At 36.4% G+C, this 27,244-nt stretch overlaps 1 protein-coding gene across 2 annotated transcripts; it reads right to left on the reverse strand.

Annotated features, from left to right (window-relative positions):
- Positions 1-1,545: 1,545 nt before the first annotated feature.
- Positions 1,546-27,244, reverse strand: SRSF12 (serine and arginine rich splicing factor 12). 2 transcript variants are annotated; one of them, XM_081294311.1, is made up of 6 exons: positions 27,110-27,236; positions 23,184-23,267; positions 15,194-15,300; positions 13,627-13,728; positions 13,320-13,461; positions 1,546-5,823 (listed from the first exon to the last, which is right to left on the reverse strand). In XM_081294311.1, the coding sequence occupies exons 2-6, from the start codon at positions 23,234-23,236 to the stop codon at positions 5,454-5,456; spliced, it is 774 nt and encodes a 257-aa protein (XP_081150437.1). In that variant the 5' UTR covers positions 23,237-23,267; positions 27,110-27,236; the 3' UTR covers positions 1,546-5,453. The 2 variants fall into 2 exon arrangements, with proteins under 2 accessions (XP_081150437.1, XP_081150436.1); XM_081294310.1 differs by lacking the exon at positions 23,184-23,267 and having other exon boundaries at positions 27,110-27,244.

Consider the following 27,244-nt stretch of genomic DNA (forward strand, 5'->3'; position numbering starts at 1 on the left):
AAGAACAAAACAGTGATGTTTATGAAAGCTGTTCAACCAAGGTCTTCTGACTGCTCTTTAGCTAATTTAGAATACCCAATTATGAACATTCCATTTTTTAAAACTATGTGTTGAACTCAAAATAATTGGGATAGATGGATAGATATGTGATAAGGCAAGTATAGTTTACTGTTACAGAATTTAGATAGTGGATATATGGGTGTTGACCATAAAATTCCCACTGAAGCATTTTATAATAAAATATTGAAGAAAACAAAATTGGAGAAAACTAAGGCTGCTTTACCTAGTTACTCCACTATTATAATTCTAAAGTTCATTTACAAGTAGCATGCAGAACAAATCATCTTTTGTGTTTGTAAATTCCCAATCTCCTTAATGTTTTTCTTTGCACTTTCAAGTATGTTGGTTAGTTGGTTATGTCTAAAACAATAGAACAACTCTAGCCAATGGCTGAAATACCAAAGCTATTAAGAACATTAAGACAAATTAGAGAAAGATTAGAAAAAGTATTAGTTTTGAAAATGTGACAGATGATATTTAATGTTAATGTTGATAAGCATTAATGCTTGAAGAACCTTTGAGGGAGTATAAAGATATAGATGGGGATTATAAAGATTCTGAAAGGGATTTCTAGTTTTCCATGGTTTGAGAGGAAAGCTAAAGATATTAAAGTGGAACTGAAAACAGGGAAGAGATAAGTATATGGGTTTATGAAATGTACGTCTCTAAAGCAATAGTAGCACTTAAGTGACTAGAGGGCAAGGCAATGAGCAACATTTGATTGTTTCCTACTCTTTAAGTCTTTGTTTTGTGAGATCCTGTCTATATTGCCCAGACTGGACTTAAAATGATAACTCCTGATAACTTCTACCTATGCCTCCTAAGTAGCAGGAATTAAAGGCACATGCCACTGCAATTGGCCAAACCAACGACAACAACAACAAAAATCAAACTTTTTTTTTTTTTTTTGCTGTGGTGGAAATCCAATCCAGGACCTCATGCATGCTGAGCAAATGCTGTACCGCTAAGGTACACCCTCAGCTCATTAGAGCCTTTAATGCTGAATTAATACCATTAGAGCTAATGGAAAACTCCAAGTGTTGTTTGAAATTATTCCCTAAATGATGTGGTTCTATTTTCCATGAGACATTCATATAAAATCACAAACTTTTGGTCAAAATAAAGAGTGGGTATGGTGTTGTCAAAAAAAAAAAAAAAAAAAAAAAGCACCAATTTGTTGGGTGTGGTAGTACATGCTTGTAATCCCAGTGGCTTGGGAGGTTAAGGCAAGTTCAAAGCCAGCCTCACCAATTTGGCAAGGTTCTAAAGCAATTTTTCAAGACCCTGTCTCTATAAAAATGCCTGGGAGGGCTGGGGATGTGGCACAAGCGGTAGCAAGGCTCGGTTGGCATGCACAGGGCGCTGGGTTCGATCCTCAGCACCACATAAAAATAAAGAAAAGATGTGTCCACCAAAAACTAAACAATAAATATTAAAAATTTCTCTCTCGCTCTCTTAAAAAAAAAAAATGGCTGGGAATGTGGCTTTAAGTATAAAAATGGGCCGGGAATGTGGCTCCGGGTGTTCATCCTGGTACAAAAAAAAAAAAAAAAAAAAAAGCCAAATTGAATTAGTCACAAGCAGTGCAAGAAGTCTGCTATGTGCTGGTCATATGTTACTTTAGAATAAAACTTCACCCACCATGGTAAGTGGCATTTAAAAGAATCCAATTTAATAGGTTATATGGCAAGAGTAGGGAATCGAAAAAATACTGGAGGCTGGGGTTGTGGCTCAGTGGTACAGTGCTCGCCTAGCATGCACGAGGTACTGGGTTCGATCCTTAGCACCACATAAATGTAAAATAATGAAGTTTTTCTGCATCATTGAAAAAAAAAAGATATTGTGTCCACCTAAAACTAATAAGTAAATATTTTAAAAAATACTGAAAATGGTTAGTACACATATACACACATCTAAAATTGTAATGAAGCCAGCCATGGTGGTGCACACCTGTAATCTCAGTGACTCAGGAGAAGGGAAGATGATCACAAGTTCAAGGCTAGCCTCAGCAATTTAGCAAGCCCCTGTATTAAAAAAACAAAAAGGATTGGGGATGTGGCTCAGTGGTTAAGTACCCCTGGATTCAATCCCCAGGACCAAAATAAATAAATAAATAAAATTGTAATGAATAGCCTAATAAATCATGAATATTAGTATTGCTAATTTATCTACTCCCCCCTCCCCCTTTGGTGCTGGTGACTGAACTCAGAGACATTCTACCATTGAGCCACACCTCCTGCCCTTTCTATTTTTTGAGATAGTGTCTTGTTAAATTGCTTAGGGACTCTCTTAGTTCCTGAGGCTGGCCTCAAATTTGTGATACTCCTGCCTCAGTTTCCTGAGTACCTGGGATTACAGGTGTGTGCCACCAGACCTGCCTAGAAATTGCAATTTTAATTAATATGAGGATTAAAAAATATATCTAAATTTGTCTTCCTTTAACTTTGGCCAATTTTGCCTCTGGCAATGGGATCAGAATAAAAGCAATTCTTATTTGTAATGCAGCCCCATACCTTAGAATAGATATCTCAAGCAAACATTACAAATAAGTTCTGAAATTAATTAACATTGAAAAAATAACAGCATAGTGTCAAAATTAAATCCTAGGCTCCAAATACAAACTTCAGCAAATTCCTCCATCATGGTAACAGCTACAAAATATCAGTTCCTTTTTAAAAATTATTTAGGCCTAATTCATTTGGAGAAAGGAAACAAACAGCTATAGTGGGCATCTTTATTTTCTTTGACCTTATTCTCTATGATCCTGAGAAAACAGTGGTAGGTAGTAATCCTGTACCAAACTTGACAAGTATCTAAGTAAATATATTTTCTCTAAAGGAACTGACCACAGGTGTCTAAAATGAAGATGATTGTTAATAGAGAATCCCTAAGTATCTCTCTTAAATGTCCCAAGAAACAATTCTATGACATAATGAATGCTAGAATAAATATATTCCCAGAAGATTTTCCAAGAAACCCGGCCATCAGTTGTCATGCAACCATTTTCATTGAAGGCATTTCTTTACCAATTCCATTCTTTCATTTCCCTCTAAAATTATCTTAAGCTTTTGCAGAAGACTTTTCTGTTCCTAAAAGACATAGATGGCACAGTAGTCAGGAAGAGGCCTCTGGAGCCCAGCCTTTCCCTAGCTCTTCACTTAGAATGGCTATGTGCCCTTATAACTTAGCCTTTCTGCATCTCAGTTTTCTTCAATGCTATTTACCTTATAAGGTTGTTGTGATGATTTATAGATTAGTAAATAACTTAAAAATTTATACAGCAGTGCCAAGCACATAGTGAAAACTCAAAATAGTTTGAGCTCTTTATCACTCCACCTTTTCCATCAAACCAAATAGTATCTTCCTAACCAGCCTAAGGGATTACAATGGAAAACCAAGTCAAAGGTACACAAAAGAAATATGTTGGGGAATATTGCCTTATTAACTTTTTGCTAAGAGATAATGATTTGTGAATGCAGAGTAAAGACAGTATAATCAATTCCTAGTTGTTATATATTTATTTTTTGCAGTACTGAGGATTAAACCCAGGGCCTTGCAAGTGCTGAGCAGATGTTCTACCACTGAACTACATCCCCAGCCCCCCTAGTTATTATTTAATATGACTGTATATGTTTGGATCCATTTAGAAAATATTTAAAATTACTATTAATATTTGTTTTCTTTTAAATTTTTTATAGTACCACATAATTTTATAACTTTTTATTACAGCTGAACTCTTCAGAATTGTAGTTCTGAGATAAATAAATTTGGAATGATTAAATAGAGAAAAATCTACTCAGAAAGTACAATATACATGAATTTATGGTACCTGTCTAAATATTATTAGCATACAAATTATTTTGTTGTTTCTCACATATAGAATCTAAAATGCAAAGAAAAATGGAATTTCTATTCAAAAGAAATAGAAGCAAGACTGGCTCCTATATACTAAAAATATAAGGTCTTTTTCTTAACCACTCTAGATATAAATATTAACTGTATGGGTTGATAACTTTTAGTTTCAGTAATATAATTCGATAAAGTATACAAGTAGACCTCTATAAATATACCCCCTATAATATGCAAAACCGTTTTATTACAAAGCTACCAAAACCTTCTGAAAAACAAACTACAAACATAGTTTAAAAGAAATTTAGTTATAACAACTATAAAAGCAATTAATATCAACAAAGTTATTTGGCTTAAAAAATGAAGAGCAGTGTAATGTAAAATTTGAATATTATAATGCTGTGTTTTGAAGATGTAGTTTTGAGTTTTTTAATACAAGATACTAAACATTCTTTCAAAAATAATGTTATTTTATATAATCTAGAATTTTGAGCTAGAGCTCTAAAAAGAAAAAAAATTAAGCAGCAGATGAATATAGGTATGTAGAAAGAATGGTGTAAAATATGAATTTTTACAAAATGCAATACTCTTCATATGTGTAAGGCTTAATATGAATATTTTTGGATTGTGAGTGTTGCATACCATGATTTTAAAAAACAAGTAGTCTCAACTCAAAATATAGTATTTCTAAAATGTTTTCACAGTTTTGAAGTGAACATGGTATAGGATACATTTTCACATCAACTTTTTTATACTGTTTTCCTTTTTCCAGTACTGGGGATCAAACCCAGTGGTGCTTTACCACCACCGAGCTATATCCCCAGCCCTTTTTGGGAGTCTTGTTAAATTGTCAAGGGTAGCTTGGAGCGTGCAATCCTCCTGCTTCAGCCTCCCAAATAGCTGGGATTACAGGCATGTGCCACCATGCCTGGCATCTATATTATTCTATCCAACAATTAAAAATACTCTTTGAGCTCAGAGAAGACAATGTGTCTTTTGAATGCTTGATCTTTATATAAATTCTGCTTATGGGGATTTCAGACTGTTCTAATTTGAAATAGTACCTAAACTGACCTAATTTAGGAATTGACCTAAACTTGAACCAAAGACACAAGAGACAGAGGTTTCAAAAAGTTTAAGTCTACTGTATGCAATTATATAGCCATAATTACTTTTTATATGAAAAGTGCTTTAGAGTAAAAAATGTTTTTGTAAAAGGTATTAATATTACTATATTTAATATCCAAGTGGAATTTTCTAAATTGCTTCCATTTTTACCCATTACCTTTGAAAAGTACCCTACTGCTACACTGTAAATAAAAAATGGTCCATAAAATGGTGACATTAGATAGCATAATTTTTGGTGTGGGCCCTTAAAGTGAGACCAAATCTTTATTATTCCAAAGCTAGATTTTATTTCTTCACATGCCCAGAGTAACTAATATCAACTCACATTTTCTATAAGCCTTGAAGAATTTTTATTTAACATAATGAGACGTTTAATAACTTATATTAAAGACTATGTAGTATTCTTCCATTGCTGTTCACCAACTGTTTTTATGACGATAACTCCGAGATCTAGAATGTGACCGAAAATGAGAATGTTTTGCTGCTTGTGCTTTAGTTTCAGAATTGGTATACCCTTTGGGAGATTTACATGGGGATCTTGCTATGGAGTCAGAATGTCTTCCATGTGATCTTGATTTTGTTCCTGAGCTAGTCTGCTTTTGAGGTGAACTTGATTGTGATTTTCCTATTGACTTGGACCTTTTTTGTAAGGACTTGGACCTTGACCGTCCTCTAGAACCAGAATTCCTTCTTGGAGTTCTTGACTGCCTTGCTGAGGTAGACCGCCTTGGTAATGATTTGGAACGAGATTTAGACTGGCTGTAAGAAAATCGCCTGTGTCGAGACCTGCAAACATCCATAAAGTTAGAGCACATATTCAGACAAAACAATAGATTAAGAAACAACACTTTCAGGAACTTATATGCTTTGCATTAACATTAATTATGTTTTTAATTGGTAAGCTACAAGACACAATTCTTTTTTACTTTTGTGATGTTAAGGACCGAACCCAAGGTGTTTTGCCTACTAGGCAAGTACTCTACCACTAAGGTACACCCCCAGTCCTAAAAAAAAAAAAAAGTTCTAATTTTATTATGCATTCTTTTGGTTTAAACACAAGTAATAAATTCATAATGTTTGTTACAGTAGAATATATGATTTTTACTTTGCTAGTTACATCTTACAGATCAGTTCTGAAAAATATCCTGCATATTTAGTCAGGGTAAAACAACTTTTTTTTTTTTTTTTTTTTTTAAGAGAGAGTGAGAGAGGAGAGAGAGTGAGAGAATTTTTAATATTTATTTATTTATTTTTTAATTCTCGGCAGACACAACATCTTTGTTGGTATGTGGTGCTGAGGATCGAACCCGGGCCGCACGCATGCGAGGCGAGCGCGCTACCGCTTGAGCCACATCCCCAGCCCAACTTTTTTTTTTTTAATATTTATTTTAGTTTTCGGCAGACACAACATCTTTATTTGTATGTGGTGCTGAGGATCGAACCCGGGCCGCACGCATGCTAGGCCAGCGCGCTACCGCTTGAGCCACATCCCCAGCCCCTAAAACAACTCTTTAGAGGTATTAAAATCTGAAGGAAAAAAGATGAAAAATAGAAAAAAATAATAATTATTAAAGTTTAACAAATAATGCTCATTAAAAACAAAACCTAGCTGGGCGTACATGCCTGTAATCACAGCTATTCAGGAGGCTGAGGCAGGAAAATCATATATTTTAGGCAACATAGGCAACTCAACAAGATTCTTTCTCAAAAATTTAAAAAAGGCCTGGGGATGTAGCTCAGGCATAGAGTGTGCCCCTTGTTTCAATCCCTGGTATTGAAAAGCAACAATAAACCCTGGATACAGGACCTCTGGGTCCTACCATGATAGAGCAGCTTGTGTTACATCAATTTTGTTATAAAAAACATCTATCAAAATGCTTCACAAGCCAGGCATGGTGGTTCATGCCTGTAATCCCAACAACTCAGGAGGCTGAGGTAACAGGAGGATCAGAAGCTTGAGGCCAACCTCAGCAACTTAGCAAGACCCTGTCTCAAAATAAAAAAGGTCTGGAGATGTAGCTCAGTAGTCAAGTGCCCCTGGGTTCAATCCCCAGGACAAAAACCAAACAAAGTTTCACAACATTTATAAAACAATTATTTGAAGGCACTGGAGAACAAGCCTCAGCTGTTTTACCAGGGCCACTGACCAAATGACAGCATGGGGGAATTAATCCTCAAAATGGCTGTTTGACAAAGCTAATAAGACAGAAGTTAGAATTCAGGACTACCCAAATAGCTAGGATTTGAGAGAGAAAAATTCCAGAAATAAAGAAATTATAGACTAAAAAGAACCTCTAAATCTACCTTCAAATTCTCCTGAAGTCACTGGCTATGATTAAGATATCAGCATGTAGGATGAGGCCAGCCAAAAAAAAAAGCACTTAGGATATTCAAGAACTGAACTGAAATTTTATCAGATGCACACTGCTGGAGAAACAGGAGTTCCAGTGACTAAAAGGTCAAGAATTCTTGCACAACAACCCAGACTTTCTATTTTCTTTTGCAGTACTTGGGACTGAACTCAAGAGTACTCTACCACTAAATGACATCTCTAGCCCTAATTTTGAGATAGGGTCTCCCTGAGTTGCCTGGGCTAGCCTCGAACTTGTGATCCTCCTGCCAGTCTCCCAAGAAGTTGGGATTATAGGTGTGTGCCAACCATGCCTGACTAACCCAGATTTTCAATACTACCCAAAAGGACGACATCCTTAGAGGTAAGGACCATATCCTTGGGTAAATCAAAGCCAAAACAGATTAACTTTCATAATGCTCCAAACCATACCTTAACAGGATCAAGGTGATATGTCAGTATAGTACTCTCAAGAAAGAAGAACTTCTTTTTTTGAGGATGACATGTAATGTCTCTATAGTTTTTCATCCACCATTTCCAACATTTTTTATACACACACACACACACACACACACACACACATACATATATATATGTGGTATGTGGAAAAAACAGACAAAAAGTAAATAAAGTAAGGAAAATAAGACAAAAGAAGACTCAAGTGATTTAGATATTTACATTATCAGACAGGAATTTAAAAAATTACTATGACTCATATACTCAACAAAACACCAGGAAAACATAAAACAGGTGAAAAGATGGGGAATTTCAATGGAAAACTATGATTTATAAAAAGAAAGAAGTGGACTTTTATTTTTTATTTTTATTTATTTATTTATTTGAGAGAGAGAGAGAGAGAGAGAATTTTTTTTTAATACTTATTTTTTAGTTTTCGGCAGACACAACATCTTTGTATGTGGTGCTGAGGATGGAACCCGGGCTGCACGCATGCCAGGCGAGCGCGCTACTGCTTGAGCCACATCCCCAGCCCCGAAGTGGACTTTTAGAACTAAGAATATATGATGCCTAAAATTAAAAAGTCACTAAAATAGACTTAACAGTAACCTGGATATAGCACAATAAACACTAAACCAAAAGGTCATTAGAAAAATTCCTACTGAAACACATTGAGAACTGGGTGCAGTTGTACATTTCTGTAAACTCAGTGACTTGGGGGCTAAGTCAGGAGAATTGCAAGTTTGAGGCTAGCCTGGGCAACAAGAATACCCTGTCTCAAAGTAAGAAAGAAAAGGGGCTGAGGATATATCTAAGAAGTTTATCACCCCTGATTTCAATCTCCAGTACCAAACAAACAAACAAACAAAAAAGAAAACATAATGAGAGAAAATAAATTTTTAAAAATCCAGAACAGAGCACACAAGATATATGGTACATAGACACACGGCCAAGAGGAATTACTCAATAAGGCAGAGCAATATTTGAAGAGATAGTGACCCAGAATTTGCCAAAACAAAGGCATTAATTTGCAATTTCAAAAATTTCTATAAATCCCAGTCAGAATAAATACAAAGGAAATTATGCTATTCACTTGCCAGCGAAAATGCTGAAATCCAAAGTCAAAGAGAAAAATTGGAAAAGCTGCCAGGGAATAAAAGACAAATTACCTTTTGCTCAAAGGAGTAACAATAAGACTGACTGCTGACTAGAGATATCAGAAAAGATAACAGAATGACATTCTTGGGGGAATGAGGAGGGAAAATGTCTGCCCATCTAGAATTCTATCCTCAGCAAAAATATCCTTAAAGTATGTATGTAAAATAAAGATGTTTTCAGACAAATACAGACAAACAATTCTGAGAGAATTCACTGACAGCAGACCTGAACTCTAATACTAAAAATTCTTCAGACTGAAGGAAAATGATCCCAAATAGAAATGAGTAAAGGAAGAAATAAAAATCACTGAAAGTATAAATATAATTGATGAAGAATATATAGAGACTTTCAGAAGTCACTAAATTTCATTCATGTTGTAGACAGTTGTGGAAAACAAAACTAGTACAACTAGTCCTAGGGAAAAAAAATCCTAATATAGAAATACAAAAGAATGCTATATTCGATCTAAAAATAGATGGCTAAGGGCAATTTTAACTTTCTTCAGGCATATTTAGAGTTCTGATATATGTATTGATTGACATAAAGTCAACAAAGATTTATGGAGTACCTAATATGAGCTAGTATTTCTGCTAGGTAATGGGGATATAAATAAGGCGAATAATTCATAGTCTAATAACAGCAACAAACTAGTTTTCTCTATATCTGCTGAAGGCAAAATAAGAGATCTTTTTAGTTCAAGGTAATAGCATATATGTTGTATACACTTACAGTGTATGTTAGTCTCATATATATCCCAATCCATAGACATACATACGTACCACATATGAGTATACATATATACTCAAACACATAAAATCTGATGCTTATGAATAATTTGGGAACTAGACTAAGATTTGCTCTATAATTTTTAAAATAAGAAAAATGGGTTGAGGAGGTTAAGCAATGTTCTTTTAACTAGTACAAGCAGAAAAACACTGTCTTGAAGGATGTGGCTCTTTATACTCTACCCCTTATACTCTTAAGATGATTTGGGACAATTAATAGTCAATTTTGTTATTGTTTTTTCCCCAGCTAAGTGTTACAGACTTTACTTCCACTGGAATGCAGAAAATGATGTCAATATCTGCATATTTAAATTAATCAAGAGAAAAACTAGTTAACCAAGGCTCTAATGCCTTTGGAAACAAATTCTTTTTTTTTTTTTTTTTTTTGGTACCAGGGATTGAATTCAGGGGCACTCAACCACTGAGCCACATCCCCAGTCCTATTTTGTGTTTTATTTAGAGACAGGGTCTTACTGAGTTGTTAAATGCCTCACAGTTGCTGAGGCTGGCTTTGAACTCGTAATTCTCCTGTCTCAGCCTCCTGAGCCATTGAGATTACAGCACCACCTCTCCTGGCTTGCTTTTACTATTTTACATTCTATAAATATAACATTTTATTTTGAATACAGAAGCGATGTATTGAAGTCTCAATCTCAAGTGGCCATCCAGGTTCCTTAGCCATGGGGCAAAATGGATCAATCTGCATTAGATGCAAGGGAGGTTTATAATGTTATTAAATCAGAGAAAGGATAATAATAAAAAAAAAAATCAATCCTGACCTAGATTCTCTTGGCTTATAAAAGGAACTTAAAGCTTCCCTACTTTAAATATCTACTCAAGGATGGGCCAAAATCAAAGCATTTGATTTATACCAGAGAAAAGATACCAACATAGTATGTAAGATTTGAGGGTTCTGACCAGGCCACAATCAAGTGCTGGCGAGGATGTGGGGAAAAGGGTACACGTGTATATTGCTGGTGGGACTGCAAATTGGTGCAGCCAATTTGGAAAGCAGTATGGAGATGCCTTGGAAAGCTGGGAATGGAACCACCATTTGACCCAGCTATTCCCCTTCTTGGACTATACCCAAAAGATAAAAAAAGAGCATACTATGGGCTGGGGATGTGGCTCAAGCGGTAGCGTGCTCGCCTGGCATGCGTGCGGCCCGGGTTCGATCCTCAGCACCACATACCAACAAAGATATTGTGTCCGCCGAGAACTAAAAAATAAATATTAAAAATTCTCTCTCTCTCCTCTCTCACTCTCTTAAAAAAAAAAAAAAGAGCATACTACAGGGATACAGCTACATCAATGTTCATAGCAGCACAATTCACAATAGCTAGACTGTGGAACCAACCTAGATGCCCTTCAATAGATAAATGGATAAAAACAATGTGGCATTTATACACAATGGAATATTACTCAGCACTAAAAAATAACAAAATCATGGCATTTGCAGGGAAATGGATGGCATTAGAGCAGATTATGCTAAGTGAAGTTAGCCAATTCCTAAAAAACAAATGCCGAATGTCTTCTTTGATATAAGGGGGCAACTCAAAACAGAGCAGGGAGGAAGAGCATGAGAAGAAGATTACCATTAAACAGGGATGAGAGGTGGGAGAGAGAAGGGGAATTGCACAGAAGATGGAAGGAGACCCTCATTGTTATACAAAATTACATATAAGATGGTGTGAGGGGGAAGAAAAAAAAGAGAAATGTGTTTATAGTAGATGGGGCAGAGAGAGGTGATGAGAGGGGAGGGGAGGAGAGGGGGGGATAGGAAGGGCAGCAGAATACAACAGACACTAGTATGGCAGTATGTATAAACGTGGCTGTATAACCAATGTGATCCTGCAATCTGTACACGTGGAAAAATAAGAATTCATACCCCATTTGAATCAAATGTACGATATGTCAAAATCATTGTAATGTTTTGAGCAACTAATAAAAGATTCTTAAATATTAAAAGTCTAAAATGTGGATGTGTTTCTCTCTTCTTGTTTCCCTTCCTTGTGACTGGATAGGAGCCATTCTACTTCACAGTTTTGCATTTAGAATTAGAGACTTAAGGCAATCACTAATTAGTTCTTGTATATATACACAATATAAGACTTTTGCTTGTCTCGTGTCTGGGGGTTGAGGAATAGAGGGACTGGAAGTGAAAGTGAACAACCCTGACAACCAGCTTTAATTTGAAAGTATATAGCTTAGATATACTAAATGTGGTCCAGGCCAACCAATCCAGTCAGAGAACAGGATGTTGTTTTAAATGATGATCCTCCTTCTTTTCTTTTGCAATACTACAGATTGAACTCAGAGGTGCTCTACCACTGAGCTACATCTTCCCCAGGCTTTTTTATTCTTGCTAAATTGTAGAGGCTAGCCTTGAACTTGTGGTCATCCTGCTTTGACCTCCCAAGTCACTGGGATTACAGGCATACACCACCCTTCCTGGCTACACTGATCATTCTTTTAGAATTCACCTTAAAATTCCCAAAATGCCCATGAAAAAATTAAAGCATTAAAACTCAAGATAAATGAGATAAATATTCAAGAACTTAAGAATGCCACTACATTTTCAGTTATATTTCAACAGCTTCACCATATAATTAATTTCACTGCAATTTATTATTTAAATTTTTTTTCTTTTAGTTGTCAATGGACCTTTATTTATTTATATGCGGTGCTAAGAATCAAACCCAGTGCCTCTCATATGCTAGGCAAGCATGCTATCACTGAGCCACAACCCCAGCCCCTGCAATTTATTATTATTCTATTAGAAATCAACTCCTAGTTAACAAAATAGATAACTTGCAAATCTTTCTCCCCCAAATTTACTATTTTGTTAATATCTTATAATATTGCCATACTTGGAATTTATTCTTGATAATAATTTATCTTTTGTAAGTAAATTGGTTTATATTAATTTAATTTATTTATTTTCTAGTACTAGGGATTGAACTCAGGGGCATTCTACCACAAGGTACATCCCCAGCCCTTTTTATTTTTTATTTTGAGACAGGTTCTCAATAAGTTGCTGAGGCTGGCTTTGTACTTGTGACCATCCTGCCTTAGCTTCCTGAGTTGCTGGGATTATAGGCATACACAACCACATCCAGCCTATTCATGTGTTTTCATAAACCTCCTTTCACAAGTGGTTGCATTATATTTCTTAAGTCTTTATTAATTTTTTAGAACTCAACATTCTGCATTTTTGGCCTTATTGAGGAAAATTTTTTTTATCTAAAATTCTTCCCCTTGTTTGCCAGGTAAGTATTTTTTATTTTTTGTTTTTTTCTTCAGTACATGGTGTCTTTCTATTTTAAAAGATAAATTTTAAGTCTGTCATGAAAAAAAGAAAAAAAAACACTGAGGTATCCAAGACACCATGGTAAATAACGATATATGATAGAAAAGAGAATATATTTTTTCACAAAAGTTGATTATTTATATAAATTAAACAAATTGGTTCAAGTGGCTTGCTTAAAAAGAAAAAAACTTTTGTTTTCCATCTTCTTGTATTTGATACTCACTCTTTAAGGCTATCTGACCGCCTCCTATTTCTTCCCCATGAAGAACTTCTACTTCTAGTTCTCCTTTGGCTGGGGCTTCTTGATCTCCTATGATCACTTGGAGAACAAGGATGACGTTCTTTTGATTTCATTTGGCCTGGTGCTAGAATATGAAGAACAAGGCTTATAACACAATTCATTACTTGAAAACCATAGTAACAGTCACTCAACTAGTATAATTTTCTGAAAGAATTTTAAATTAAAAAATCTGTCATTGTTGAAACTCATTTTGCTGAATAAACAAGATCTAATGTTTAGTCACACTTACTTTTGCGATCACCTTGTGCAAACTGTATTTCAATTTGACGGCCACATACCCACTTTCTATTGAGGTTATAAAGAGCATCTTCAGCATCTCGAACATCTTCAAATATGACTCGCTGTTAAGGACACTTTGAACATCAGATAGCATGTGAAAATATTTTTAAGGTGTTATTTAAATGTGAAATGAAATTAATCGGAAAAATAAGTTCTAGATATTAAGCTTATCTCTCCCATATGAATAATCAGAAAAAAATACTTTCACTATTTACTATGAAACAAATGTCCCATTATGATTTAGAGTGAATCCAAAGAATAGAAATGAACATGTTACTGTCCTTTTAATGTATACATTAGTTAGCTACAATATGCATTTATACTTTCAAACATTATGAGAAAAAAAATTAATCCAAAAAGGCTAGCATTATAAAATAAACTGTTTAGAACTCATTCCCTTCTTCAGATAAAGGATCCATCATATTTTCACTGAAAATATCAGCTTGCAAAAGCCTTTATTCTGAAATTAAAATTACTTTTCCATTAAAAAGTTTTCCAATTATGACATTTGGGAAAAATTACTTATTTTAAACAAAGTTGTACACATACAAGTGACCTAAAACCCTTTCAAAAATAATATCCAGGGGCTGGGGCTGTAGCTCAGTGGCAGAGCGCTTGCCTAACATGCATGAGGCACTGGGTTCGATCCTCAGCACCACATAAAAATAAACGAATAAAATAAAGGCATTCTGTCCATCTACAACCACAAAAATAAAAAAAATAATAATATCTACCTTTGAATCTACCACTTTAAATAATGCCTTATGTTTACACTACTTGGAAAATAAACAAACATACTTGGAATAGAAATAAAAGAAACATAAAAGCAATTTATAGATATCTGAAATTAAAAATGTTGGTTTGAAATAATTCACTAATCTCCCTTATCTATATAAATTATATAATTTTAAACCTAAACTATAATGAATATTAGCTATATAAAATTATTAAATAGCTGTATTTCAGGAGGTTGTTGACTAGTTTTTTGTTTTTTTTAAATAGCAAACAAAATAGCTCAAGAAATACAATATAAAATGAGACTGGCAATTACCTCAAAGTCACTTGATCTTGAACCTTGACCTTTACTCTTTAAGACTTGCAAGATGGACTTTATAAGAGACGCAGAACCAACAAAATCAGACTTGGCTTTGACTCTGGAACTCTGAGTAAATGTAGGAAAGCCGAAGTCTCAAAGTTGGCTTTGTCTTTTGCTTGATAAAGACTTCCCCTCTTCCAGGTCTTTATATCTGTGTCCACCCTCCCTCTTTACTCCTTGATGCTTGAACTTTAGGTGCCTTTTGTCTCGCCTGCTCGGTTTATGCTTGGATTCTAGCTAACAGGTTGGTTCAAACTGGGGGGCGCTTGCCAGCTACTGTGGACTGCTTTAGATTTTCTGAGATAAAGAAATAAACACATTTAATTAGGCAATGTTAACATCGTAACACAGGCTCCTGAATACATATATGTATAAGCACATGTATGCAATATATTCACATGCACATATTAAAATAAAGGATATTGAACATAAGCAAATCCTCTTGGGCGGCGAGTGTAGAAGTCAAGTGGAATGTAAACGTCTACTATAGGGCCATATCGACCAAACTCACGGCGCAAGTCCTCAGGCCTGAAGTATTTTAGAAATAAGGCAAAGAAATATGAATGGCTGGATTAAAATATTTTGCCTACAGAAATCCAGTTGAAACCTTCAAAAGAAATTACATCATCTAGTCTAGCATTATCTCATACTATCTTTGTTAGAATCAGTCAAAGTTTTGAAAAGAAGAAAAAAAGATAAGGAAAAAAACAGATTCTCGGTCCTCTCTCTTAGAAGCTGATTCAGGAAGTCTGGATTAAGCACTGGGAATCTACATTTTTACAAACACCCCAAGTGGTTGTTATGCTTAGTCAATTTTGAGAAACACTGACCCAGCATATATGCAACTTTGAAAGTCATTCCCATAATAAGGCAGTTTCATTAAGAATACATTCATTTGCCTCACTATAATTTCATGTTTATGTTAATCTTTGTTTTCAGATAGCAAGAATTAGATTCTAAGGAAGTCCTAAAATTATTTCTTAGGCTTTAAGGAAAAATGGATGTTTTACTATTAAACACAAGGCAAAATAACTACTGTATTTTCAAATTTGATGGGTTATTTCAAGTCTTTTTTATGCCTTCTACTGCAATAGTACTCAGGAGGGGATACTAAAGAAATATATAGCATATTTGTCTTCATGGAGTTACAATTTAACTGAAGAGACAAAATATTTAGCAGTAATAAGTTGACTCTTATAATGCATTTATATACAGTCACTATTCATCTGAAGACTACTAATTCTTACAACTCTATGGTTGTTTACAGATGAGGATACAGACAAATTAGTCCTCCTGTCACTGAGCCTGCAAGTGACAGAGGTGGAACCTAACTTCCCATAGTCTGATACTAATCTGTATTCATTTTTTTCTCTCTCTCTTCATTCATTCAGGTGCTTGGGATTGAACCCTGAAGTGCCACATCATCAGCCCTTTTTATTTTGAGACAGGATTTCACTAAGTTGCTTAGGGCCTTGCTAAATTTTGGAGGCTGGTCTTGAACTTGCAATCCTTCTGCCTCAGCCTCCTGGGATTACAAACATAAGCACGACATCCCACTACTAGTCTGTGTTCTTTTTTTTTTTTTTTTTTTGTTAGAGTAGAAATTAGAAGTTTATTAAAGGACAGCAGAAAAGACTTCTCCTGGAGGAAGAAGGGGACCCAAGAGGTGGAATCCTAGTCTGTGTTCTTAATTACTACACCATATTGCCTCATGGAGATCATAGGGATTCAGCATCAAGCATTGAGCATAAAGCATGACTCAGAAGAAATAAAAATACTTCAAAATATATCGTATAACTTCTAGTTTGGGCAAAAGGAAGAGATATGTTGTCAACAACAAAAAATAGATGGTTGGAAAAGACACCTAGAATAAAGAAGAAGAGACAAGCAAAAGAAGCAGCTTTCAGGTTTAGAAATGCAGAATTTAGGATGACAATGGAACATTCATTAAGAGTTTTGTAAGTAACTAAAAATTTTGATTATAGAGATTCTATTATTTTCTCCAAAACTAGAAGACAAGTCAGTGATTAAGGCTAGATATTGGACTTTAGGAGTTAATACATAAAGATTCAACTAACAGTGACTAAGTATCCACTATACACTAGGCAGCCAATATTATGACATACTGTATTTAACATTTACAATAAAAGGTTTGTTTTCCCTGATAGACTATTAGTTTTAAAGGACAGTGGCAATGTCTTTTTTTTTTTTTTTCCACTAATTCATTCAACAAGTACTTATTGAGTACCTATTATGTGCCAGGCTCCAGGAATATGGTAGGGAACAAGAAAAACACAATTCCTATGCCCACAGAACAAACAATGGGAATAAAGAATCTCAATCCCTCTGAATACTGGAATCATTTAATAAGGGGATGTTAAGGAAACAGCTACCCCAGCCTGATGCATTAACTCTGAACCTAATTAGTGTTTCCCATAGTGAGGCACAGTTAATGTTTAATTTTTAAAGACTTTCTTAGGCAATTCTAAAACAGAAAGTTGGGAATCATTGATAAAGCAGGTGTCTTCACCGGTGTACTTCTGGTGTTTAGTTGATGGGCACACAGTAAAACACTTAATATATAGTTGTTTATTAATGAGCAAAGAACACAACTATTATTATCATTTAAGGGTAAATGAGACTTAGGATAACAGAAGTTACATTACCCAGACCAGTACAACCAGTAACAAAGCTAGAATTTAAATGAAGCTCTTCTAAGCACCTAATCCCATCAACCAAATGTGGGTAGGTAACAGGAAAGGGATTCTAGGGGCTGGGGCTGGGGCTCAGCGGTAGAGTACTCGCTTAGTGAGGCGCTGGGTTCGATCCTCAGTACCACATAAAAATAAAGATATTGTGTCCAACTACAACTAAAAAAATTATTTTTTAAAAATTTTCAATATTTATTTTTCAGTTTTCGGTGGACACAACATCTTTTGTTTTTGTATGTGGTGCTGAGAATCGAACCCGGGCCGCACACATGCCAGGCGAGCGCGCTACCGCTTGAGCCACATCCCCAGCCCTAAAAAAATTATTTAAAAAAAAAGGGGATTCTCTAAGTAACTTAAAGAAAAAGGCTGGGCTGGGGATGTGGCTCAAGCAGTAGCGTGCTTGCCTGGCATGCGTGCGGCCGGGTTCAATCCTCAGCACCACATACAAACAAAGATGTTGTGTCCGCCGAAAACTAAAAAATAAATATTAAAAAAAAAAAAAGAAAGAAAAAGGCTGGAGGGCTAGGGTTGTGGCTCAGTGGTGGCTCAGTGGTGGAGCACTCGCCTAGCACGGGTGAGGCATTGGGTTTGATGCTCAGCACCACATAAAAATAAATAAAAATAAAGGCATTGTGTCCACCTACAACTAAAAAGTAAAATAAAATAAAAAATAAATAATAAATAAAAAGCTGGAGCTATATGTGTCACAGAGGCTTAGAATCCTAAAAGCCAAGGGTGATAGTCTAAAGGAACAGATACCCTCAAAAACAAAACAGGACTGGAGATGCAGTTTAGTGGTAGAGCACTTACCTAGCATTCATGAGGCCCTGATTTTAATTCCCATTCATTGTCTCCACTCCCTCACTTGTTGGCTATAGTTTTATCATTATTTTTGCATTTATGGTGTAATTTAGTTCAGCATACTTAGAATTTAGAATTTACTTCAACATTTAGAATTACATATATTATCGAGGAGTGCATTCTATACATTATAGAGGCATGTAACAGAATTTTTGGTGTGATTTACTTCATATTTACAATTATACACATTATAGAGGATTAGAATTATATACATTTGGAGGAATTTACTGCAAAATATTTATAATTATATATATTTTAGAGGATAAAACAAGTACCCAGGTATCCATCAAGATTTATTTTATCTAAATACTTGCCACATTTGCCATAATTTTCAGTATTTTTTGTATTTATATTGCAGTGTTGAGGATCAAACCCAGGGCTTTGTGAATGCTAAGCAAATGCTCTAGCATTGAGCTATCTCTCCAGCCATGTGTGTGTGCTCGTGTACTTATATACTTTTTTCTTTTTTTAGAAATCAGACATTCTACCCTTCTATTTTAGAAATAGTCACTGATGTTCCTCATTACCCTGAATAACTATATTTTTACTACAAATGTTTTTATCCATAAATGTTTATATATATTCATGTTAAATGTTGTACAGAAGTTGGACTTGGTGGCACACGCTGTAATCCCAGTGGCTACAGAGGCTGAGGCAGGAGGATTACAAGTTCCAGGCCTGCCTCAGCAATTTAGCAAGGTCCTAAGCAACTTCGAGAGACCTTGTCTCAAAATAAAAACTAAAAAGGACTGGGGATGTGGCTCAGTAGTAAAATTCCTCTGGGTTCAATCCCCAGTACCAAAAAAAAGTCAGTCTTGTTTTAAATCTTGTATAAATGGTACCAGATTATTTGTCTTGACTTTGTTCCCCTTGAGATTTTTCCATGTTGCTTTAGTTCATTCATTTTTAACTCTTTATGATACTGTTATGAATAAAAACAACTCAGCCACCCCAATTTAATCACCCATTGTTCTGTGGATGAACATTTAAAATGCTTCATTAAAAATCCCCCCCCCCCCCCCAGTATTGGAGATGGAACTCAGGACTTTACACATGCTTACACATGCTAGGCCTGAGCTACATCCACAGTGCTCCTCCCATCTTTTTTTAAAAATTTGAGACATGGTCTCACCAAGGTGCCCAGGCTGGCTTCTTCTTCTTATTATTTTTTTTGGTACCGGGAATTTAGCTCAAGGGCACCCAACCACTAAGCCACACCCCCAGCCCTATTTTTAGTTTTTTTGTGTGTGGGTGTGAGTGGTGCTGGAGATTGAAACCAGGGCCTCATGCAAGTGAGGCAAGCACGCTACCAACTGGGCTATATCCCCAGCCCACCTTATTTTGTACTTTTTATTTAATGACAGGGTCTCATTGAGTTGCTCAGTGCCTAGCTTTTGCTGAGGCTGGCTTTAAACTGTAGATCCTCCTGCCTCAGCCTCTCGAGCCACTGGAATTACAGGCATGGACCATGGCATCTGGCCAGGCTGGTTTCTTGCAATCCTCTAGTATCAGCCTTTCAGTTAGTTGAGAATACAGGAATGTGACACCATGCCCAACTAAAAAAATGTTTAATGGGAAACTGTGCTTCCTAGATTTTGCTAAAATTTTCAGGTATGCATCACTAGCAAAGGAATTGGTAAGTTGGACAGTACGCCCTTCTTCAGCTTCACTACTCCAAAGTGAGTAAACCAATTTATACTCACCTAAGACATGTATTAGAATTCCCCTTGTGCCCACTTTTTCATTAACACCTTTTAATCCCTGCCATCCTGAAGGATATGGAGTAAATGGGTATCTCATCATTTTTATTATTATTATTTTTTAAAGAGAGAGTGAGAGAGGAGAGAGAGAATTTTTAATATTTATTTTTTAGTTCTTGGCGGACACAAAATCTTTGTTGGTATGTGGTGCTGAGGATCGAACCCGGGCCGCACGCATGCAAGGCGAGCGCGCTACCGCTTGAGCCACATCCCCAGCCCTATTATTATTTTTTGAGACAGGTTCTCACTACATTGTCAAGGCTGGCCTTGAACTCACTCCTGGGCTCAAGTAATATTCCTGCCTCAGCTTCCAGACAGCTGGAAGTACTGGCAAGTACTACCACACCCAGCTTTTTTTTTTTTTTTTTTTTGGTATCAGGGATTGAATTCAGGGGCACTCAACCACTGAAACACATCCCCAGTCCCATTTTGTATTTTATTAGAGACAGGGTCTGAGTTGCTTAGCACCTGACTTTTTTTTTTTTTTTTTTTTTTTTTTTTTTTTACTTGTAGGTGGGCACAGTTCCTTTATTGATTTATTTATGTGGTGCTGAGGATTGAACCCAGTGCCTCACACATTGCTAGGTGAAAACTCTACCACTGAGCCACAACCCCAGCCCCAGCAGCACCTCGCTTTTGCTGAGGCTGGCTTTGAACTCGTGATCCTCCTGCCTCAGCTTCCGGAGCCACTGAGATTACAGGCAAGTGCCACCATGTCCAGCACACCTAACTTTTTAAAAATATTAATTTACCTAATGGTCAGTATAGTACAACATCTTTCTGTGTTTATAAACCATTTATTTTGTTTAAATACCTAGGAGTAAAAATGCTGAGTCAAAAGGGATATAAAGAATTAATATTTATGAAATTGTCAACAGTTCTGCAAAGTAGATATATCATTTTATACTCCTATCAGCCAAGTATGAGTTCCATTGGTATCCAACTTTGTCAGCATTTCTGTCAGTCTTTTCAATCTCACTATGGTTTCCATTTTCACATGATGTTGAGCACCTTTCCATGTGTTAATGGCCGCATGTGTGTGTGTGTGTGTGTGTGTGTACTTTGTGAAGTGTTTCAGGTTTTTGCCCATTTTTAATGTCTTTATTGTTGAAGTTTATATATTCTGGTAACAAAGCCTTTGTCAGACGTTTCATGAATATTTTCACTTAAGTCTGTGATTTGAAATTTTAATTTTGGTGCAGTCTAACTTATCAATATATTTCTTTCTTTTATGCAGCTTTATTATTTGGGAGGGAGTACTGGGGATTAAACTCAGGGGCACTTGATCACTGAGCCACATCCCCAGCCCTATTTTGTATTTTATTTAGAGACAGGGCCTCATTGAGTTGCTTAGTACCTCACTTTTGCTGAGGCTGGCTTTGATGCTTCTGCCTCAGCCTCCCGAGCCCCTGGGATTACAGGCTTGCACCACCATGCCTGGCCATGCTGCTTTTTTGTCCTTTAAGAAATCTCTGCCTGACCCAGAACAGTGGTGCATACCTATAATCCCAGTACTTGGGAGGCAGAGGCAGGAGGATAGCAGACTCGAGATCAGTCTTAGCAATTTAGTGAGATCCTGTCTAAAATTAAAAAAAAAAAAAGTAAATAAAGGGCTAGGATTGCAGCTCAGTGGTAGAGTGCCCATAGGAAAAGGAAGGAAGGAAGGAAGGAAAAGGAAAAAGAAAGGGAGGAAGGGAGAGAAGAAGAAGGAAGAAATTTTTTTTGCCTACCTCCAGGTCATGAACATTTTCGTCTATATTCTCTTCTAAAACCTTCCTTATTTTTACATTTGATCCCCCTCAAATTATTATGTGAGGTAGAGGCTACAATTTTAGTTCATTTTTTTCCCCATATGGATATCCAGTTGCTCCTGCACAGTATTTGTTGAAAACTTTTCTTTCTCCACTGGATCACTTTCTTATCCTTTTCAAATATCAATTAACTCTGGGCTGGTGATATACCCCAGTGGTAGAGTGCATGGCTAGCATGCATGAGGCTTTGGGTTCAATCCGCAGTACCACTAAAGGAAAACAAAAATCAATTAACTCTATAAGTGTGGATTATTTAAAGACTTATATTCTATTCTGTCCTATTGACTATTTGTCTACTGTTAGGCCAATATAACATTTTCATTACTGCTACTATAGTCCTGTGTGAGTGTGTTTCATACTGGGGATTGAACCAAAGGGTGCTTTACCAGACTTTTTTTTATTATTATGAGACAGGGTCTTACTAAGTTGTCCAGGCTGGTCTCGAACTTATAATCCTTCTGTTTCAACTTTCTCGGTCACTGGGATTATAGGCAAGTGCTACTGCACTCAACTACTCTAGATCCTTTGCATACAAATCTATATTTAAAATTAACATGTCAGTTTCTGTTTTTGTTTTTTTTTTAATCCTTTGATCAGGACTACCTTGAACTGATTGATCATCTGGAAGAGAACTGTAATAATTTGTCTTACAATGGATGTATATGGTATACATACCAATTTACTGAAGGTTTTAAATTTTTTTCTTAGTAATATGTTATATTTTCAGTGGAAAGGATTTTATTTATTTTTTATTGTTATTGTTAAATTTATTCCTAAGTTTACTATTGTGTTTTGAGATGGGGTCTCACATGCTATGTTACCCAGGCTGGACTTGAACTTGTGTTCCTCCCAGCTCAGTCTCCCAAGTAGCTGAAATTACAGGCCCATCTCCTAAATATACATTTTTTGGAGGGGGACTGAGGATTGAACATAGGGGTCTTTAACCACTGAGCTACATGCCCAATCCTTTTTTTGGACTTTATCTTGAGACAGAGCCTTGATAAGTTGTTTAGGGACTCACTAAGTTGCAGAGGCTGCCTCAGCCTCCCAAGTTGCTGGAATTATAGGCATAGGTTACTGAGTATACTTTTTGAAACTAGGATAATGGGATTTTTTTTTTTTTACTATTTTCAACTGCTTGTTGTTAATATATAGAAATAAAGTTTTTATAAGTTTAATTTGTATTCGGGTAACTTATTTATTAGTTATAGTAGTTACTGTTGATTTTTTGGTATTTTCTATGTAAAGAAAAGAAAAAAACATGTTACCTATGAATAGGGACTGGTTTTACTTCTACCTTTCCAATTTTTATGGTTTTCATTTCTTTTCTTGCAACAAACACTGGTTAGGACCTGCAATAAAATGTTGAATGGAGATAGTGAGAGTGGGCACCCTTATCTTGTTCCTGCTGAGAGGAAAAGCATTTATTCAGTCTTCCACTATTAAGTGGAAGAGATATATACATATATATGTGTGTATATATATATATATATATACACACATATATATTTGTAGTTGGACACAATATGTATATATTGTGTGTATACACACACACACACACACACACATATATATACACACATATATATATTTGTAAAGCATTCATTCAGTCTTCTAGTATTAAGTGAAGATATATATACATATATATGTGTGTGTGTATATATATATATACACACACACACACATATATATTTGTAGTTGGACACAATACCTTTATTTTATTTATTTATTTTTATGTGGTATACGTGCTAGGATAGCACGTGCTAGGCTAGGCAGCGCTCCACCGCTGAGCCACAACCTCAGCCCGAGCTATAGGTTTTTCACAGATGCCATTTGCTAGACTTAGGAAGTTCCCTTTTATTCCAATTTGCTAGGCCTTTTTATCATAAATGTTTTCTTTAATGCTTTTTCTATATCAAAATATACAGTCTCATATACTGTAACCAAAGAATGCCGTTAAACAGTTCCAGAGCTGGGCTGGGGATGTGGCTCAAGCGGTAGCGCGCTCGCCTGGCATGCGTGCGGCCCGGGTTTGATCCTCAGCACCACATACCAACAAAGATGTTGTGTCCGCCGAGAACTAAAAAATAAATATTAAAAAAAAATTTCTAAAAAAAAAAAAAAAACAGTTCCAGAGCAACTTGATTGTTGCTCCCCAACCCAATATGATATTACACATCAATATGGGAATGCTACATTTGAGATTTGAATATTATTACTTTGTTACATTAATTAGGATATTATATTTACCATTTAAAAACTATTCCTCTACATAATAAACAAAGATATTACCAAAGTTAGTATTTTTCTTGATCCACATTTTGTTTCACACCTGAAAGAAACCTAACTCAAAATTTAAAACTTATTTTAAAAATCTCTAACAATTATTGCGTTCAGTGTCGTTCCTATTAAATTTTACACTAACCCTCAATATATTTTTTTTCTTTTTAGGTATACACGACCCACAATATCTTTTAATGTCCTGTGCTTTATAGTTTGTATTAAAATGGCTACTTGCAGCAACTTGAGGCCGGAGGATCACAAGTTCAAAGCCAGCTTCAGGCATTTAGCAAGGTCTGAGGCAACTTACTGAGACCCTGTCTCAAAATAAAAAATAAAAAGAATGGGGATGTGGCTCAGTGGTAGAATATCTCTGGGTTTTATGCCTTGTACCAAAAACAAACAAGAAATCCTAAAATATTCTTAATAAGTGAAAATTGAAAAATACTTAAAAATAGGAAAAATCAACTAAGTCTTACCACCCAAATGAATTTTTTCAAGTCGTATTTTCTATAGTTTTCCCTTTTGTTTTTCATTTAACTGAAATCATACTGCATATAAAATTTTACACCCTGTTTAAAAATTTTATTCCAATTATTTTATTTATAGCTAATACTAAAATATAAAGTTAACTTAAAATATGTCCAGGTATCACAATACTAGTTAATTTACACTATATACCACTTGCACAAAAAGGTTACTGTAGGTTAGATGTAATGACTTGACTGTCTTAACACAACTCACCAGCTATGTACTTTTAGGCAAGATACTTAATCTCTCTAAACTTTATCTATAAGTGTGGTCATAAAAACTTACAAGATTAATACAAAAATTTAATAATATATTAATTTTTTAGTATAGCACATAGCAAATACTTAACAAATATTAGCAATTATTATTTCATTAATACAGTATAATCTCCGAGATTGTGATTGCCTACCCAGTAGCAGTACTAAATTGCAGTGAAAGAATGAAAAAAGGAAATCAGTAAATCTCAAATATCAATCTCAATATTTGATGGTGGATTACCTAGACCAGAAGTTAGTTGTCACATGTAGATGTGTTTTATTTAGAATTTTTTGTTCTCCTCTTTGTGGTGCTGGGGATTGAACCCAGGGACAGATGCATGCTAAGAAAGCTCTTTATCACTGAGCTGCCTCCCTAGCCCTTAAATTATTTTAAAAAGGCTGTCCTTGAATTTGCAATCCTCTTGCCTCAGCCTCCAGAGTTGCTGGGATTACAGGCTTGCCCCATTGTGCCTGACAAAATCTAGATTTCTGATTTCTCTTGAATATTAGATGTGACAACAAGGAGTCCAAATGTCTACAGGGCATCTATCAGCTGGAGTTTAGTAGCAGATGCTGTTCCCTTTAGATGGCACATGTCCTTTTTCATTTGCTTACACCATCCTGTTGTGCCTTTTAACCTGATGGTTTTACTCATTTATATTAACTGATTGGTTCCTGTAGTCATTCCAATTGAAAATCTCTGGGGTTTCTTTGGTTAGTTGGTCGGTTGATTTCGTTTGTTAGTTTTGCAAATATGCTAGAGAGACTTGATTCTTATTCAGGTTTTTTTTTTTGTTGTTGTTGTTGTATATGGACACCAAATCTTTATTTATTTCTATGTGGTGCTGAGGATGGAACCCAGTGCCTCACAAGTGTGAGGCAGGTGCTGTACCACTGAGCTACAGCCCCAGCGCTTATTCAGGTTTTAAGTGGGCTATTTAATGTGTAATGCTTTTTACCTTGCCTCACAAAATTTGCTTTTCTATGTAATGTATGAATAAACAGATAGAGATAAATGTAAACACAGACATCTTTTAAGATGTTAACTAAGATATATTCAATCAAAAGTCTATAGTTGTGACAAATTTTAAAACTACTTAACATTTACTTCTCAGAGGTAAATTATTATTACTCCAGATAACTAGGAAGTCAAGACCGCTCTATATTTGTGGCTGTCTAGCCCTCAAGTCAGTCATTACAACTGTTTCAATTGTCCCTTATGCACAAGATAATATTGCATAACTAGAAAAATGGGGGTGGTCCAATGCAATGAAATGTCTATGTTGTCTAACCCACCCTCCCCCCCCCAATTCCTTCTGGCTCCTATTAGAGGGAAAAGTGTTTCATGATAAGTCATTCAGAAAGGCGGGGGGAGGGAAAAGTCATTTCTTAAGATTTATGTCTGGACACTATGTAGACAAAAATTCTCAAAGGGGGATGGAGGAAACGAGGAGGACTCAGAGCATCAACAGTTAGGTCCATCCAAATCGTTATAAAGGTGTTAGTACTATCCTCAGAACTTTAAATGAAAAAGATGTAAATCTCATTCACTGGAGTCATCTTAAGTATATAGTGTAAAGCTGTGTAAAGGATATAATTTAGCCATAAGCACTATCTGTATGTAGACCAGAACTGGGGTAACGGAAATTGTAAGGCCCAAGGTACGCATTATTATTTTATGATACGTTCTCAATCATCCCCAATTCCTCTTCGTCTAGGAGGGGTGGGCGCGCGGCTGTACCCGGGCACGGCGACAAAGAGGCTGAAACGCAGGCACCCGCCGGGGGAAAGCACTCTGGGCTAGAGGCGGAGAGGGACGCGGCTACCGGGGAGGCGCCCCCTGCGATGCTCTGACGGCCGGGTGCGGTGCGGAGACGCGTAAAACGCAGCGGGCCGAGAGTGCGCCGCGCCAGGGCGGAACGCCCGCGGGGAGGCGGAGGCGCGAGTCCCGCCCAGGCCCCGCGTAGCCCGGGGCTCACGCCGCCGCCTGGCAGGCAGCTCGGCCGGCGCAGGCAGGGCCCGCGAGGAGGCTCCGGGCACGCCCGCCGGGCCTCTGCCCGGCACCGCGGCGCGGCCGTTACCCCGCCCCTCCCCCGCGTCCCCAACCTGCGGCCGCCGCCGCTCACCTGGTGGCGTCCGCGACGTTCCTGACGAACAGGGAGGTGTTGGGGGGCCTCGTGTAGCGAGACATGACCGCTTCCTACGTTCCCTCCGGTCTGCCCGCCGCCACTGGGCCCGCTCGTTCTCTCGCTGCCGCCACT

Source organism: Spermophilus citellus, assembly GCF_964194105.1.
Source record: "Spermophilus citellus genome assembly, chromosome: 5".
Taxonomy (NCBI): domain Eukaryota; kingdom Metazoa; phylum Chordata; class Mammalia; order Rodentia; family Sciuridae; genus Spermophilus; species Spermophilus citellus.

Bases quoted from the DNA above. Each gene is read 5' to 3' on its own strand.
- SRSF12 (XM_081294310.1), bottom strand. From the start codon at position 27,174: ATGTCTCGCTACACGAGGCCCCCCAACACCTCCCTGTTCGTCAGGAAC. The intron at 15,301-27,109 runs GTGAGCGGCGGC...AAAATACTTCAG, and splicing joins AACGTCGCGGACGCCACCAG to GCCTGAGGACTTGCGCCGTG. The intron at 13,462-13,626 runs GTAAGTGTGACT...TTCATATTCTAG, and splicing joins TGCACAAGGTGATCGCAAAA to CACCAGGCCAAATGAAATCA.